Raw genomic sequence first — 11,847 nt, forward strand, 5'->3', positions numbered from 1 at the left:
TACTAGGAGGACACACTTCATTAGGAGCGTCCTTTTTATTTCCAGCCATCTAATCTAATCTGTTTCTCTGGCCCTCCATTGCCATGGTATCTGAGTGACTAGCTCCAGACATAAGCCTGTGTATGGCACAGGACGTCTATCCCAGGGAACTCCGTCTGTCTGCCCCTCCCTTGGTGGTGTGTGTTCAGGAGAGTTTAGTGAAACCAGTGAACAGGATTAATACAAACAAGAGCAGCACATTGTGATAACCAGACTTCAGTCCTACCAGGCACCCCAGTACTCACCTGTGTTTTATTCATAATAATTGTAATCTCTGGCTTTTACATAGAGCTTTTTTCATTAGCAGACCTCCTAAGGGCTTTCCAAAGAAAGTCAGAAAGTCACCCCACCTTTTTTACAGATGGGGAACCGAGGGGCCATCACCTGGTAGGCCAGTGCCAGAGCCGTGAATGAACCTAGGTCTCCTGTGTCCCACTCTAGTGCTGTAGCCACTAGACAAGACTGCCTCTTGGTGCTGGTAATTACCCCAGCCCTCCCATGAGGAACCTCTGATGAGGGGTCCCTCCTCTGCAATCATCTGCTGCGCGGGTCCCAAGCCATGTCTTACCATGGACGTAAAGCGTTTAACTACTACGTGTCTCTGCCTCCCCACCCTGCACCGTCCTTGGGGGTAAAGCCAGGGCTTGGTTCACCCATTCTCCTTAGCGATGTCCTGGTCCTACACAGGAGCCCATCCGTCCTCTCATGGAGCAGGTGAGTTGTTGGGTGCTCCTAGTTCAGACCTGCGTGGCTCTCTTCATTCTTCGGAGAGCCTCTCCCCTGGCTGCCTGCAGCTGCTGGGGATCTCCTCAGGCCGGGTGACACCACAACTTGGCTGTGTCTACACAGGCCTTTTTCTGATCGTCCGCCGCTGCGGCATCAATGTTGGGAGTAACCCGCCCCACCCAGTGCTGTCTCCCTGTGGTGGTGGCTGGGCCATAGCGCGAGCTACAGCGTTAGCTAACTGAGCTCTCTTAGCTCGAGTAGAGCCGCGTGTGCTCAGAACCCAGGGTCGCAGGTTTGGTCCCGATTGGCCAGCCAGGGCGCAGTGTTACAGGAGCACTACCATAGCCAGGGTGCGGGTGTTCCTACCACCAGGCTCTGAGCAGGGTTCGGTGGTGGGGTAACGCTGGAGGCTGGGTTAGATGAGGCTGAAGGGTCTCGTGGCTATAAGGGGGAGTGCTGCCCGGGGACGTGCCTGGGCAGTTCTGGCAAAGGCAGCCTTGCCGCCCGGCCTCCCTCAGGGACAAGCGCAGCGGCAAAGCAATCGGTGTTCCTGGAGCAGGTGGCTTCGCTCAGCACAGGCCCCCCGAGGAGCAGAGTCCTCCAGCGCACACCCACATGCCTGGAGCTCCGCGGCCTGGAAAACGTGCTGCGGAAACGGGCTGATCCTCTGACAGCCTGTTCTCAGGCACCGAGTTCGGAGAGTTTTGCTGCCGCGGTCGATGGCAGCGGGGTCAGGGCCTCAGAACAGAGAGGGCGTCTGTGCAAGGGAAGGCTGGGCGCTCTGAGCTGGGAGCGAGTGGGTGGGGGGCTCGGAGGAGGAGGCCTGGCTGGGATCTGCACTGAGGAATCTGTCGCAGTGTCTGATATTGGACACTGCTAATGCAATGGGGAGATGGGTGTTTCCTGAGGGCATCCTGTCCACCCCCACCCAGCTGCTTGAGTGGGAGTCACTGAAACAGACCCTATAATTAAAGCACCCTGCCTGTCCCTGTGACATCCTGTGTGACGTGAACTAACCCATGGTCCCGTGGTGTGAGGAGCTGGAAGGAGGGCAGGGCATTTCTGGATGCCAGTTGAAGGAGAGCGGCTTGGAGGTTGAGTGGTCGGAACACAGGCCTGGGGGCCAGGGATTCCCGAGCTGATAGTTTTCTGGCCTAAAAAAAAAAAAAAAGAGACCATTATGGTTGTCTAGTCTGACCTCCTGCATAGCACAGGCCAGAGAACTTTGCCACCATAATTCCTGCATCAAGCCCATGGCTTCTGGTGGAGCTAGAGCAGAGCTCTTAGACCACCTGTCTTTTTTGTAAAGACTCCAGGTGATGGAGGATCCACCCTGTCCCTTCCTAAGTTGTTCCAATTGTTAATTTCCCTCCCCGTTAAATTCAGATGAGAAATAAGGCACAAACTTTTATCTAGCTTCAGCTGCCAGCCATTGGCTCTCACTGGCTCTTTCTGGTAGATCAAAGAGCCCACTGCTATCAAGTCTCCTCCCCTAGTAGGTACGGAGACTCTGTGATCATGACCTCTGATCCTTCTGTTGAATGAAAAGAACAGGAGTACTTGTGGCACTTGTGGCTACAGCTCACGAAAGCTCATGCTACAATAAATTTGTTAGTCTTTAAGGTGCCACAAGTACTCCTGTTCTTTTTGCGGATACAGACTAACACGGCTGCTACTCTGAATTCTGTTGAATGAGTAATTCGAGCTGTTTGACTCTCTCAATACCAGGCAGATGGATTTTCCTGACCTCAAACCGTTCTCGTCGCTCTTCTCCGAAGCCTTTCTGATTTTTCCACCTCCTTTTTGAAACGCAAACCCCAGAACCGTACCCAGCACTCCAGGAATGCTAATGCCGTATGCAGAGGTGACACCCTCACCCTGTTCCTCTACTTATACGCCCCAGGGCTGTGTTCACCCTCTTACGGCATGCCTGCCCTGCAGCTGGGCCTGAGCCTCTCAGCCCGGGCCAGCAGACTTGAGCTAGCAGGGCTCGTGCTAGTGCACTGAAAATAACGGTGGGGCCGTGGGCAAAGGGTTGGACCCACCCTGCCCGCCAGGTCCAAGGTGAGGTGGCCAGCCTGGGCCTCTGCCAGCATGGGTGCTATTCTTAGCACCCTAGCACAAGCCGGGCTGGACTGTTCACTCTAGCTGCAGCGTAGACGTACCCGTAATCGCGCCGGGAGGTCACGTCCTGATCCCTGTCCCTTGCCCTTTGGTCCCCGTTGTTACTGAACCTCCCAGGGTCTCCGCTGCTCTGCCCGTGAAATGGGAATAATTAGATCTGCCTGTTCCGAGGATCTGCTGGCAACTGTCTGTATGATTGTTACTGCAGACAGTGAGCGGGAGGCGGAGAGGAGCTGGCGCTTTGTATTTTGATCAATTAAACCTGCCTCTGATCCCATTGTGACCCCCCCCTGGGTCTGGATCACATCCCGGCTTTGATCATCCAGCTCAGAGGCTGCTGACTTCGGGCAATTGAGCTTTGCAGTTCAGTGGGAGAGGATCTAGAAGGCGTTTTCGCCTTCCTCCACCCCGATGGGATGGACAGAGAGAGGGTGAAGGAAATTTAAGTCCAGACACCCTATGGTGAGGATGTTTTTATTGCTCTGAGCCGAAGAGCCACTGACGGACCATGTGACTTGTCCGGGGGTCTTGGCTTCTAAGATGCTGCAGCCATAGGCTGGGTTTTCATCAGATCTCACGCACTGAGTAGTCAGGCAGGGTCAGTAGATGGGCAGGAAAATCCAGGTGCTGCAGGGTGCAGTGTTGGGGATTCAGTAGGTGGCGCTCTTCCCTCTCGCTGGAATCTGTACGAAATAGTGGCCCAGCAGTGTCGCAGGGGGTGCTGTGCTGCTGATCTTCTTAAGGACTCAAATATCCCACTTCTTCATGTTGTTTTTCCAAGAGCAGAGATGTTGGCTCCAGTGTCCTGGCTGAATATCATATCTAGTGATATGGGACTGCATCCCACCTCGCTATAACTACCCCTTGCCCCACCTTCAGTGGGGTACAGCATTCTTCACTTCCTGTCCTAAACGGCTCCATAGCTTCTGCACTGCGTTGCTAAACAGCTGCCACCTTCCTCCCCAGAGCTGGCTGCGTTTCAGTGGTGAAGGAGGAGATCTCTGCCTGTGCACAGCCTATGAAGCGCTGTGAGACACAGGCGTTCTAGATGTGTCAGTTAATATGCTGAGAAATGGCGCTCTCTGTCAGCTCTTAAAGCAAAGACTCCAGCTGTATGTTATCGTGTGCCGTTGGTGTCCACGCTGAAGCCCACTTTAATACCCTCTGATCATAGCTGCTACATCACTGGCCTGTGGGGATGGGGGGAGGGCATCCTTTGGGAAGTAGTGCTGCTCCGTAGCCAGCTGTCAATCTTCAAACCTCTTTAATCTCATCCTATCGGACCCTGTTGATGTTCCTGATTTATGGCGAGACTCGGGACGAGACCGCTCCTGGTTCCTTTGCCAGAGACTTGCTGCATCTGACGGCAGTTGAATAGGGCCTGAGGGAGGCAGTGCAATACAGACTTCGTGACACAAGAGGGAGCTAGAGGCAGCGAGAGAAATGCACAGTTGGCTTGAACCCAGTTATTCGTTTGTACACTGCCTGAAACCAGGAGGTCCTCGGTGCCTGCAAGAGACGTAATGATTCTGCTGCTGGCTGGATTGACTGAATCTTGCAGTGCTGGGGGCGGGGGGAGATTTATATTGGTAAAACCTCTGGAACAGGGGCTGGGCTTCAAGGGGGCTAATCGACACGGGACATCTAAATAACCACTTACCTTGAGGTAGCCCGCTTGGCGGTGCAGTGTGTTCTCGATTCAAAACGTTGGTTAAGCCAGTGACCTACCTTCGCAACGGTTGTGCCTTGGAGGTGCCTTCCAGCCCCGTCTACCTGTGTAGAGCCCGTTGGGTGAGATGTATGTGCCTCTCCCAAAGCTTCTGGAAGGAGTAACGGAGGGTTAGATCAGCTCTCCTCATGCCGTTTATCTGCCGTGGGTATACGACACCCATTGCCACCGTACTGGAGCACTTCACAATCTTCAGTGCATGGGGCAGAGCACTGTACAGATGGGGAAACTGAGGCACGCAGTGTCTAAGTGACTTGCCCCCGGTCACAGAGGCAGAGCGGGGGGGGGGGGGACATAGGAGACCTGGGTTCGAGTCCTCGTTTAGTGCCTAACCCCTGGGTTGACCTTCCTCTCTGATCTGCAAATATTTCCCTGCCTTCGCAGGTCTGTGCCCCGAACAGCTTGCGGTCTATAGGCCAGGCCAAGCCGGTCCTGTAGGATTCCAGGCGCCAACCTGGAGTGGGGCAGTGGCCCTTCTTGCACGTGTCAGGTTCTCACCCGGTCTGTCTCTGCAGTGCAGGATGGAGTGCAAGGACATCGCCGCGGAGACGCTCTATGACGTGCTGCACGACATCGAGTACCGGAAAAAGTGGGACACGAACGTCATCGAGACCTTCGACATTGGGAAGCTGACGGTCAACTCGGACGTGGGCTACTACGCCTGTGAGGAGCTGGGGGGAGCAGGGCTGAGTCCCAGGGGAATAGAGCCCCCTCCCCCCCCCAAATCTGTGCAGCGGCTGCTGTAGAGGAAGGGGGTTGGTTAGCGGGGCGCTCTGGAGGGGCTTGAAGTGGGCGCTAGCACTGGAGCACCAGGCTGGGCACGGGGTTCGGACAGCGTCGGGTCAGTCGCCTCTCTAGTGCGCCTGATCCGCTGCATTGAGCGTGAACAGAGCCCACAGCAAGGAGGGAGCAGGGCCAGGGACACTGAAGGGGCAGCATTGTCCTCTGCTGAAAGGCTGGGGGTGGGGGCAAGGGATCTCAGACAATGCTGGGGGGTAAGTGGTGGGGGGATGTGGGACCCGAGCATCCTGAGGAGAAGCCCAGCGTAAATGCTTTGGTAAAGAGAAGGTCTGGGGAATGTATTAGGGTGGGGGCGATGGGAGGGGGCAGGGAGTGGATACTAGTATGGGGCTGATGGGGGATCTGGGCCTGTCTGGGGATGGATACTAGCATGGGGCTGACGATGTGATCTGGGAATGGATACTAGCATGGGGCTGATGGGGAGGGGGCTCTGGGACGGTTTACTGATACAGAGGACACCCTGCTCTCTCCCCTCGCTCCTGGGGAGTTGGGAGGGGGAAGTCTTTTTATCACAACTCAAGAGCCAAATCCCCTTTCTTCCCCCCTATCTCCCTTCCCAGGGAAGTGCCCCAAGCCCCTGAAGAACAGAGACGTCATCACCCTGCGCTCCTGGCTGCCCATGGGGGCCGATTACATCATCATGAACTACTCGGTCAAACACCCCGTGAGTGCCCTGCCCGCCAGGGGGCGGGATGGACTGAGCTGGGGGGTCGGAAGGGATCAGCTGTGAGCTCTGACCGTAACTTGCCTGCAGCACTGGCTCAGTAGGACACAGGAGGCCACAACTCCACATGTGCCCCAGAACCACAGGCTGAAACCCTGGCAGGGCGACTCTGCACAGACATTAAAGATCCCATAAGACCAGGGGTTGCCCCCAGTGCCCTGTCCCCTCCTTGCTGTGGTGCAGCAGGCCGAGCGCTGCCGGGGCCTTAGCACACTAGAGATGGCTGCATGTGGGGGTGAAAGGAATCCCAGAAACATCAGCTGTCCTAGCAACGCTGTGGTCACCCAGGACTCTCACAGCCAAGAAATTTTACTCACTAGGGTCACGTGGAACCTCACAGCAGGGCTAGAGCTCGGGTCCTCCTGCACCAAAGGATGGATCAAGCAACAGGGGCCTAAGGGAGAATCTCCATTAGCTCATATATGGCCTCTGACACACAGCTGGGCACTCTTACCCTGTCCAGTAGAGGGCAGTATTGCACAGGCATGCACACACCGCATCAGTTCACCTCACTATTAGTATAACAATAATGCAGGTGTAAGCAGTGGTGCTTGCACTACCCACAGTGCCTTGCGGTGCACCATTGTTCCGTAGGGAAAGGCTCTGTGGTGGGGCACGGGGTTAAGTCGTGCAGTAGGCTTTGATCTCTGCGTGTCTGGATTTAATGGTCTGCTCTCGGCTTACTGCCCTTTATGATCTTACCGTAGATCACAAAGCCAGCGTGTAATCTGCCCCCCCTTGATCCTAGCTGCTCCGGAGAGGCCAGGCCGGTGCAGCTGTGGGTCAGAACGGAGGCCCCGTGGCTCAGCTGTCCAGCAGAGCTACCTCCTCCTCACTAGCCAACGCTCTGAGTTCTACATGGAGTCAAGCTCTGGGGGTGGGGGGCTAGGCGTGGGCTGCTGACCAATGGACCCTCTGGCTAACCAGCTGAGTGCGCGTTATCCAGTCCCTTCCCTGTCCTCCCCAGACCAAGTCGCAATCAGCCTGTTTCTGTTCCCCTTCCCCACTCTCTGCAGAAATACCCTCCAAGGAAAGACCTGGTGAGAGCAGTGTCCATCCAGACGGGCTACTTGATCCAGGGGCGAGGAGTCAAGAGCTGCTCCATCACCTACCTGGCCCAGGTTGACCCCAAAGGTAACTGTGCGGCCTGGGGCCTTCCCGGCTCCGAGGGGCCGAGAGGCTGTTTCTCTAGGGACGCTATCAGAGCCCTTTCCCCACCGCTTTCCATTGCTCGCGGGTCCAAAGAGCTGTAACCACATCACCTCGTCCATGAGCTCCCCATTCATTTCAGGATCCCTGTCTGTCACTAACCCCCTCTCCTTAGCAATCTCGCCTCTTTGGGAGGAGAGGCCTTTGTCTGTGGGAAGCTGCGGAATAAACCGCGTCGCTGAGGCCCTGCTGTAGCACACTCCGGTGGAGCACTTGCGCGGCGCCATCTTTCCAAGGAAAAAATTGATTTTGTGCAGCGTCAGGGAAACACTGTGGGTGGGAGATCCCAGGGCCCTGTCAGGTGCAGACTGCGGTTCTGCTTAGAGCAAGGGGCTCCCTTTACAGCGGTGCTCAGGGAGATAGGCAGACCCCGGCCCCCCGGCCCTCTCCTGCATGCTCTGGAATGCTCCCTCCGTCTCGGACTTACTCTGCCATCTAGACCTCTTCGTCTCCTGACTTCCGCCATCTCCCCACATGCTTCCTCCACTGCTACTTGCTCTCAAGGTGGTCTTGACCTGTGCCATCCCTCAAGCAGACTTTCCTCTGAATGACCCCTCCCAGAATGGCTTTCTTCAGACCCCAATAGCGCTGAGGGCTGGAAGCAGCTCACTGCCACTACCTTGAAGGTCTAACCCACTGGTGAGTGTGTTACAGATCCCACCTCTGTGCTGATCCACAGAGGAAATGAGTCTTCTACAGCCCCAGCTACAGAGCTTCAGTTCGTTAGCTCAAGCGGTTGCAGCTCATACTTCTAGCTTCGGAGGTTCGTGTTTCGAACCCCGGTGTGTTGGCCAAACTGGCGGTCGTCTCCAAGGCATTTGGGGATGTGCTGTGCGGACTAGCTGCGGTCCCAGGTCTCTGCCTCATTCTTCTTGTCTCTGTTTTGTAGGTTCTTTGCCCAAGTGGGTGGTGAACAAATCATCTCAATTTCTGGCTCCAAAGGTGAGTGTCCCACTCTGGCCTGGCTATCGATTCTAGCCCATGTTCACGTCTCTCGCTGTAGGCACTTGCCTGGGACCCTGAGCTTCTGGCTCTGGATTGTAGCTGTCACATCCACAGACCTAGCAAACGTGGCCGGCTGTAAGACGCTCCCAGGTCTTCGCTATCACAGGGTCGCTTTGGTTTGCCATCAGCCCAGCACTTAATGCATTAGCTCAGGTGGTGCGGCTGTTCGGGAATCTGTCACCTCCAGCCTCCGCCTGGAACATTGTCAGAGAGTGATGGATGGTGGCAAATGGAGATACCTGCTGCTGACGCCACAGTTTCATTAGAGCCCCAGTGATTTCTGCCTCTTGGCTGACTGGCTTTGCGGTAGCCGCCATCCATCATTTCTCCAAAGAGCAGATGAAGAGGCGACTCCATCATAGTCTATAAGTAGCAGCCCAGGGAGAAGATGCCAGGTGTCAGGGTGCCTTTATCCCAGCAGACCAAGGCATGATGAGATCCAGAGGCTGGCAGTTGAGATAAGAAAATATCCCGGATGGAAATTGGAGATCTCTAAGAGTGAGGGTCACGGACCACTGGAACTGCTGCTCTGGGGCAGTGGTGAGGTCATCGTGTGGCGGTGGGATGGGGTGGCTTTCTAAAAGAGGGTCTCGTTCAACCACAGGTTCTTGGTAAGGGCAGTTCTGGTGACATGGGTGGGGTAGAAGGCAGATTGCAGGGGGTTAAGGGAACTGGATCAGCCAGAGAGACCCACGGGACAGGGCTGCCTGCAGAGTCCGGTTCTGCTTCTCCCTGAACTAGGATGAGACCCCACTGCCCAGTTCACATAGGTCACCCGATGGGCTTCAATCCCTGCCCACTTGGGCTGGGGAGGAGTCGCTGACGTGCCAGCGACAGGCTGCAAATCCCTTGAGTTGTACTGGTGCATTCGGTGTTGCTCACGGGCCTCCGGAGGCAGGCGTGACCCTCCTGCGGTCTGTCGTGGACTGCGCCGGGCTCGCTGCTCAGAGCGGTGCCTCGCGGATGGGCTCGAGGCGACAGGGTCGATTCAGTCAGCCCCGCTGCCCCTCCTAAGCCAAGGTTGAGGCCCACGCTGGCTGCAGAAAGCATCCAGGTGGGAAGATGCAGCCGTGATGTAGCCTTCTTGACCCCGCGCCGGTCCCTAGTTGTTTCTTAGCCTTGGCTCTGACCAGAGGCCACTCTAGACAATCCGCAGCCTTGGGCAAAGCTTGAGCGCACTCCCCATAGGCCTAGGCCGGCAGATTGGACCCGGAAGACCCTCCATCACGATGGAGGGGCAGCCACCCCACACTTGAGTAGCACCCAGTGGCCCAATCTGCCGCCCTAGGTGCAGATGCCTCATTCGGTGATGGCTCGAGCGGCTCTGACCTGTCTCCTGCCTTCTCCGCCCGCTCCCTCAGGCCATGAAGAAGATGTACAAAGCCTGCCTGAAGTACCCTGACTGGAAGCAGAAGCACAACCCTCACTTCAAGCCCTGGCTGTTCCCCGAGCAGAGCACCCTCCCCACCGTGGCGCTCTCGGAGCTCTCCATCCAGCACGCCGACTCGCTGGAGAACATCGACGAGAGCAGCCTGTCCGAGACCAAAGACGACAGGGGCGAGGGCAGCGACGAGGACAGCGTCAACTGAGCCGCCCTCGCTCCCCCCTCCTCCCCCCAGCCCCTCACCCCTCTGCACCCGCCCAACCGGGTTTATTTTGTCTGTGTATCCAGTGCAGGTCGTGTAACACACTCCCCCACCCCATCACTCCCCACCCTGGCTAACAGGGCTGCTGTTAGGGCATTTCTCAAGCAGGCCAGGGGTGGGAGAGGGACTGTCCCGCCCTTGATGCCAGAAATCTGGATTTCCCCAAGGCTGAGCCCTGCTAGTACTTTAGGCCTGGACCCTGAAAGGTATAACTCCCACTGGGACTTAAGTGTCGAATACCTTTCAGGGTCAGGGTTCAGTGGGAACACCAGCGCTCTAGCACCGAGCAGGATGGCTGCCCCGTAGCTTGAGGGGAAGCTTGTCTCTGTCCTGGCTGAGGAGAGCAGGGTGTGGGGGGAATCCGCGGCACTGCAGAAGTCACCATGGGCCGAGCGATGTTCAAAATCAATCTCACGGGGGCCTTTGGGAGCGTGAGCCACCTTCCCTGGTCTGCCCGGCACTGTAGGCTGGGCGCTGCCTTCTCAGAGGGCAGGGGCCCTTCAACGGGTGCCAGTGCCGTCAGCGTTCAGGGAGAGTCACTCCCTGCAGGGAGCGGGGAATGGAGCCTGTGGCGGGAGAGGGTGTCAGGCATGGTTCCCCCAAGGGAGGAGGGCTTGGGAAACACCTACCCTTTGGTGAACGAAATGACTGAAGCGGGACTGGCTCTCCTGGAAAGCCGCATGCTCCCCATGTCGTTAAATGGCTGTCGTCTCTGTTTTCTTTGTTCTCCTGTAACGGTTAGAACTGCCTTTTTCTGATGGGGACCAGTTTACGGACCCATCTCCCTAGGGGTGTGCCCAGCTACTTTGGGACTCTCCGGAGAGGGTGGGACCCCCTAGGGGCCCTGGGCTCTCCTGTGAGAGGGGACCCAGAGGTCTTGACGTCTGAATATTTTCTCTGCGCTAGAATTAGAGGCCTTGGATCTGGATTTTGAAGCCGGTTCCTTGAAAGCACTCCCTGAAAACCCCATGTTCTGTTTCATGGGGGGAAAAGGAGATTTTGTACCTTGTACTGGAGCAGTTTATTTAGGAATAAAATGAATAAATCAGGCAAGCAGGATGGCTCGGCGTTTTCCTTACCGCTTGGTCGCCACCCGTCGGGCCCCCTGCGTCATCAGACCCGCTGCCTTCTCCCACCGACCTGGCAACTAGCCCCAGGTAGAGGTGACGGTGGATGGGGATGTGCTCAGATTATTGTCCAGCTGGGTCCAGGAGCTCATGGAAGGGGAGTCTCTAGCTGCCTGCCGCTGCTTGGCTTCGCCCTGCTCTCCAGTGAGGTCTCAGGCTGGATTGTGCCACCCTTGGCTGTGGTTTTTATTAGCTATGACACACCTGCGGGCTTTCCCTGCCCTTGGTTGCACGTTCTTTACAGGTGCCAGGTTCCCATCCACTTACCTGTGGCCCAGCGTTCTGGCTTTGGAGATGGGGATGCTAAGATCACCTGCCCTGCTGAGTTTCATTGGGATTCAAACCTTCCCCTACTGTGGTTGCAACCTGAATCTCACAGCACGGAGCTAATCCAGACTGAGGTCTGCTGGGCCCCCGTTCCCTGCCTCCTCTTCCACTGCAAACACCTTCACCTGCACTGGAGCTTCGGCTGTTCCCGATCTCAGCTTTGTAGTCACAGCTGACGCCCCAGCTGTGCATCAGACCAAGCATAAATGAATAGGAGGCAGCAGGCTCTGGCTGGTAAACATCGGTGAGTAATTAGACACATGGGGGATGGCATTATTCTTTGGGAGATAGGAGTAGGGAGCTAAAGCCAAGTCTCTGTCTGGTCAACTGGGACAGATGCCCAGGAAGGGGGGAAGCTGTGATCTAATCTAGCCAGTCCTAGAGTGCAGC

At 56.4% G+C, this 11,847-nt stretch overlaps 1 protein-coding gene and 1 long non-coding RNA gene across 2 annotated transcripts in view; one reads left to right on the forward strand and one right to left on the reverse strand.

The window, feature by feature from the left end:
• The window catches only part of STARD10 (StAR related lipid transfer domain containing 10), a 42,348-nt gene extending 31,286 nt beyond the window's left edge, over nucleotides 1-11,062 (forward strand). Inside the window, exons 2-6 of the mRNA XM_039508658.1 lie at nucleotides 5,134-5,281; nucleotides 5,980-6,083; nucleotides 7,160-7,277; nucleotides 8,242-8,294; nucleotides 9,719-11,062. Coding sequence (XP_039364592.1) covers nucleotides 5,134-5,281; nucleotides 5,980-6,083; nucleotides 7,160-7,277; nucleotides 8,242-8,294; nucleotides 9,719-9,946 — 651 coding nt within the window. The 3' untranslated portion in view covers nucleotides 9,947-11,062. The remainder of the gene's footprint in view (nucleotides 1-5,133; nucleotides 5,282-5,979; nucleotides 6,084-7,159; nucleotides 7,278-8,241; nucleotides 8,295-9,718) is intronic.
• On the reverse strand, nucleotides 3,293-6,745 carry LOC120387691. Its single transcript, XR_005590299.1, has 3 exons — nucleotides 6,598-6,745; nucleotides 4,550-4,709; nucleotides 3,293-4,398 (listed from the first exon to the last, which is right to left on the reverse strand). It is a non-coding gene; the product is annotated as an uncharacterized LOC120387691 (long non-coding RNA).
• Nucleotides 11,063-11,847: the final 785 nt, after the last annotated feature.

Source organism: Mauremys reevesii, linkage group 1, assembly GCF_016161935.1.
Source record: "Mauremys reevesii isolate NIE-2019 linkage group 1, ASM1616193v1, whole genome shotgun sequence".
NCBI classification, from domain to species: Eukaryota; Metazoa; Chordata; order Testudines; family Geoemydidae; genus Mauremys; species Mauremys reevesii.